The 4,211-nt window shown below is 40.4% G+C and overlaps 1 protein-coding gene across 1 annotated transcript; it reads left to right on the top strand.

Annotated features, from left to right (window-relative positions):
- The first annotated feature begins 409 nt into the window (after positions 1-409).
- On the top strand, positions 410-2,231 carry LOC139741561 (uncharacterized). Its single transcript, XM_071652148.1, has one exon. The coding sequence runs from the start codon at positions 410-412 to the stop codon at positions 2,195-2,197; it is 1,788 nt and encodes a 595-aa protein (XP_071508249.1). The 3' UTR covers positions 2,198-2,231.
- The last annotated feature ends 1,980 nt before the right edge of the window (positions 2,232-4,211 follow it).

The raw sequence follows: 4,211 nt of genomic DNA, 5'->3' as shown, positions 1-4,211 counted from the left end.
CTATTGGGAGAACCGTGCGTTATGGCGGAGGTAAACCAGTCGCCATAACGACATTTCTAGTGAGTTCTATATCAATTCTGTTACAACAACCCAGTGGAAACTAACCTGTGGGCGATTGTCAACCTTTTAAATGCATAAAGTGCATTTTCGGTATCGTTAAAACGAAGTAAACATTCAGGTTCCAAAATAGTAGCATCTAATACACTGATCGGCTATCGCAAACTTTCGATAGAAAGAAAAAAAAAAACACGCTGGTCCCCAGTCCTCGTTTTTATACGGGAGTGCTCTGTACTTTATGATGAAATTACATGAATATGGGAAATAGAAGAATACCACTTGCAAAGTTATTGAAATTCTCGTTACAGCTAATCCATCTGTCAATTTTGTTTTAAACCACGGAAGTTGCAGCATGGCGTCAGGATTCGGCGGACAGAGTAGCGGCGGCAGATGTCAGGACGTCGGGTGTCGGGGAGGCATCTCCGATCAAGTTGCCACGTACCGGGTCGAGGAGAACCAGGACCTTTGCGAAAACTGTGCCTCCACGAAAGTCAAAGCAGTGAAAGCAAGCCTTGGAGATCGCGCAGACTGGTTTTGCGACTTACATCACAAACAAATAGATTACTACTGTTGCAGCGATGAGGCACCTTTGTGCCAAGTGTGCGCTTTCGTTTCTCACCAGAAACCGTGTACGGTCAAAGACATTAATGAGATAGTCAGGATTAAGCGATCCATGGTGGAAGGTTTGGTTTCCAGGGTTCAAGTGAGACTTCAAGATATGAGCGAGAAAGAGGACATGATTAGAGAAAACTTGCTGGATATAGGCTCTCACCTCAGCAGCGTCAAAGAGGAAATGACTCGTACTTTTCTGTCAGAAGAGAGAAGAATTTCGAAGGAAGAGCAGGAGAGAGCGGAGCGGATTCGACGCGAAGCAGCAGAGGAGATTCGAAAAATTGAAGAAAGGAGAGACCTTCAACTCCTTGAAAGTCAGAAAGGAGCAGATGAACAACGAGCGGCTATCAAGTCTAGGAGGCTCGACCTGGAGAGAACTATTTGCGATATTGAAGTGGTGGTCGGCCAAAAGATTGGGCAAACAACGAATCGAATTAGACAGACAGTGGATTCCCTGTGCGATGGTCAAAAGCTGCTAGAAGATTCGCTTCTCAGTAATCAAAATTTGATTAAGAAGGGAGAAGAGGTGAAAGCAAGAATAGAGAAAACTTGTCGTTCGGACGCCGACGTCGATATAGTTAAGGGTCTTGTTTGCACCGTCAGAAAACTCAGGTATGAGGAAATCGAGCGTGACTCGTTGGGACCAAAGGGAAATATTTCATTACCTGAGAAATCTTGGACCCTCATTGATCGCATCTCCATACCTCCCGAAGTTTCTAAGCCATACTTCATCGGTTCAGCCGATGATGAGAAGATGGTCATATCGGATGTGAAGAGGCGGACCCTGCACACCATCAACATAAGGACCAAGGAAGTAAAGAAGGTTCTACAGAGCAATGAAGAGAAAACGATCGTGTCTTGCAGTCCTCTGGAGAAGGATGTCATCCTTTGTGGAAATCACTGCAAAGGGACCACCGGGGTGACCTTCGATGGGATCAGTTTGTACAACAGAAGCACTTGGGAACACATCCGCGACATCCAGATGCCCAAACAGTCTCTTCGACCCAACTCATTCGTCTGTGTTCACAAGGACAATGCGGACAGAATCCTCGCGGCGGAGATGTGTCAGTCGAATGTCCACATTGTGTCCCCCTCAGATGGGAAGATTCTAGGTATCATTGACGTAGAAGGAAAAGTGGTCCAGTGGATTCGTGTTCTGTCTTCAGGGCAAGTCGTCGTCAAGACAGGAAACGGTGAATTCTCTGTCTTTGATCCGACAAGTCCTCATGGCGCCAAGAGTACAACAATCAGCAACCCGGAATGGGACGGTTGTCTGTGTGCTATAGATCCTCAAACCAATGGCATCTATGTCGTTTACAGGGATGTGAAGCGACGAGTGTACACAGTGGATCAAGCCAATGCTGATGGGACTATTGAGGCGAGGAGGATCGTCGAGTATCCGATATCCGAACGGAGGGACGTCGTGCTTCCATGTGTAATGACGTCATCAGGAAGACTTGTGACGTGCAACGGTGAAAGTGTCTTTGTGTTCAAACAGCTTACTTTGGACTTCTTAAAAACGTTTTGATGTAAAGACGCGCACACAACTTGCTTTATGTGGATGATGGCAGCATACGTTCCACTATGTGTTGGCAATTTCTTGGACTTTCTTAAAGTTTGCCAGATCAAAAAGAAGCAAGTTTACACCGTAGGAATTCATTTCGCAACTTGAAGGCGGGGGTATACTCCATGTTTAAGTAAAGTACATCCGTATATGAACTTAAATCAGCATGTTATGCTGCGCTCTGATGTGAAACATAATCATGTAAATCATGACTTTTTTGGCGTGATTACATAGAAATTTGCGTAAAACTCTCGATCCTTGTGATTTTATGGTCGAGCAAACAAAATACTTTCTGTGTGTTGGGAGCTTACTGAAAGTTAAGATATTGGTTTTGTTATGAGTGAATGAACATCAAAGTTTCATTTGTCCATATTGATGTAAATGTGAAGATACGTAGGATATGTAAAAAATTATGTGAAACATAATCATGTAAATCATGACTTTTTTGGCGTGATTACATAGAAATTTGCGTAAAACTCTCGATCCTTGTGATTTTATGGTCGAGCAAACAAAATACTTTCTGTGTGTTGGGAGCTTACTGAAAGTTAAGATATTGGTTTTGTTATGAGTGAATGAACATCAAAGTTTCATTTGTCCATATCGATGTAAATGTGAAGATACGTAGGATATGTAAAAGATGAAATAGACTTAAGCACCTTCCAAGTCCCATACCAGTGAATTACATACAGCCAAATGTACACTATTGTGATGACGCTATGGAAACATCTTCTTTTATTATTAATGATGATGATGATAATGAAGCTGCACGAAGAGATCTAAGCATTAGTACTATTGTCCTCCTCGTTTGAAAAGATTAGAGATCTTGCTTAAATCATGCTCCTTACTTCTGTTATCTATAGCAAAATTTTTAGGAGCTTTCCAAAGGAGGATGAATATTCATCGTGCACGATTGTCTTTCTCTTGGCATCGATATTCATACTTTCACATCCTGAAGTACTTAAATCAACAGCTCCATGTATCAGATGTATAGACTTGTGGAATTCATTGTGGTCCTTGTGCAGAGAAATCAATACTCTGAAAACCCAAAACAAATTACAGTGAACAAAGATGATGACATTGGAGCCTCACGTAATTCATTAATGATAATGATTAATTAATAAATTAATGATAAATTAATTAATAATAATTGTAGCGATGTAATTCCATAACAATACCACGTGATTAAAGAGTTCACCTGTGTAGAATTTATGCTTGCTCTCTTCTTTTGTTCTGCTTCCTTCAGCCCCTACTCATGCATTCTTATGGTGCGGCTGCCATGTCATCATCTTTGTCCATTGCCGTTTGTTGTAATTTTGAAAACACTCATATTCATCATCCCAATAACTACACATTTTGAAACTCTGCACCCAGTGTTACCAATTTATAGCCGTTCATAATATATGTAAGTCTGAAAGTCATCCGGAGGTCTCCTTTGACACTTTGGAGAATCAGGGTTTGCAAAGCGCTGCGTTTGTCGAAAAGCAGTGAATAAGCATAATTATAGTACAAATAATTACGATTTAATAGCTTGACAAAACACTTTGAATTATATGACTATGTTTATAGATATATTTCGGTGGCTCTTTCATTACTTTGTTACGTTTGACTTTGATTTATTTTTTAATTGACTTTGGTAATGATATTTAGGTGTATATAATTGTATTGATATGAATTTGAAAGTCTATTAACATCTATTCATCCACATCCAGTCTTCTGTAAAAGAGTAGTTACATTATATGCTCACAGGGTATGTAAATATATCAGTGAGAGTATACTACCTGTATATATATGCATATGCCATGTGAAAGGAAGGATATCTTATAATAAGGTAGCTGATCAATTTTACTTGTGTGTTAGCTTCTTTTTGTTTTTGTGGATGCGTGTTTTAACGTTACCGTCACTATATCATCGGTCATGATTATGTACTTTTGTTTATTTTTTTGAGCCAAGCATATTATTGCTGCAGAAGTAACCAACA

The sequence above is a fragment of the Diadema antillarum genome, unplaced genomic scaffold, assembly GCF_040938485.1.
Source record: "Diadema antillarum isolate AM-2024a unplaced genomic scaffold, OU_Dant_1.0 scf00000031, whole genome shotgun sequence".
Taxonomy (NCBI): Eukaryota; Metazoa; Echinodermata; class Echinoidea; order Diadematoida; family Diadematidae; genus Diadema; species Diadema antillarum.
Note: the sequence above shows the minus strand (reverse complement) of the source record. Positions and strands in the feature narration are given on the sequence as shown.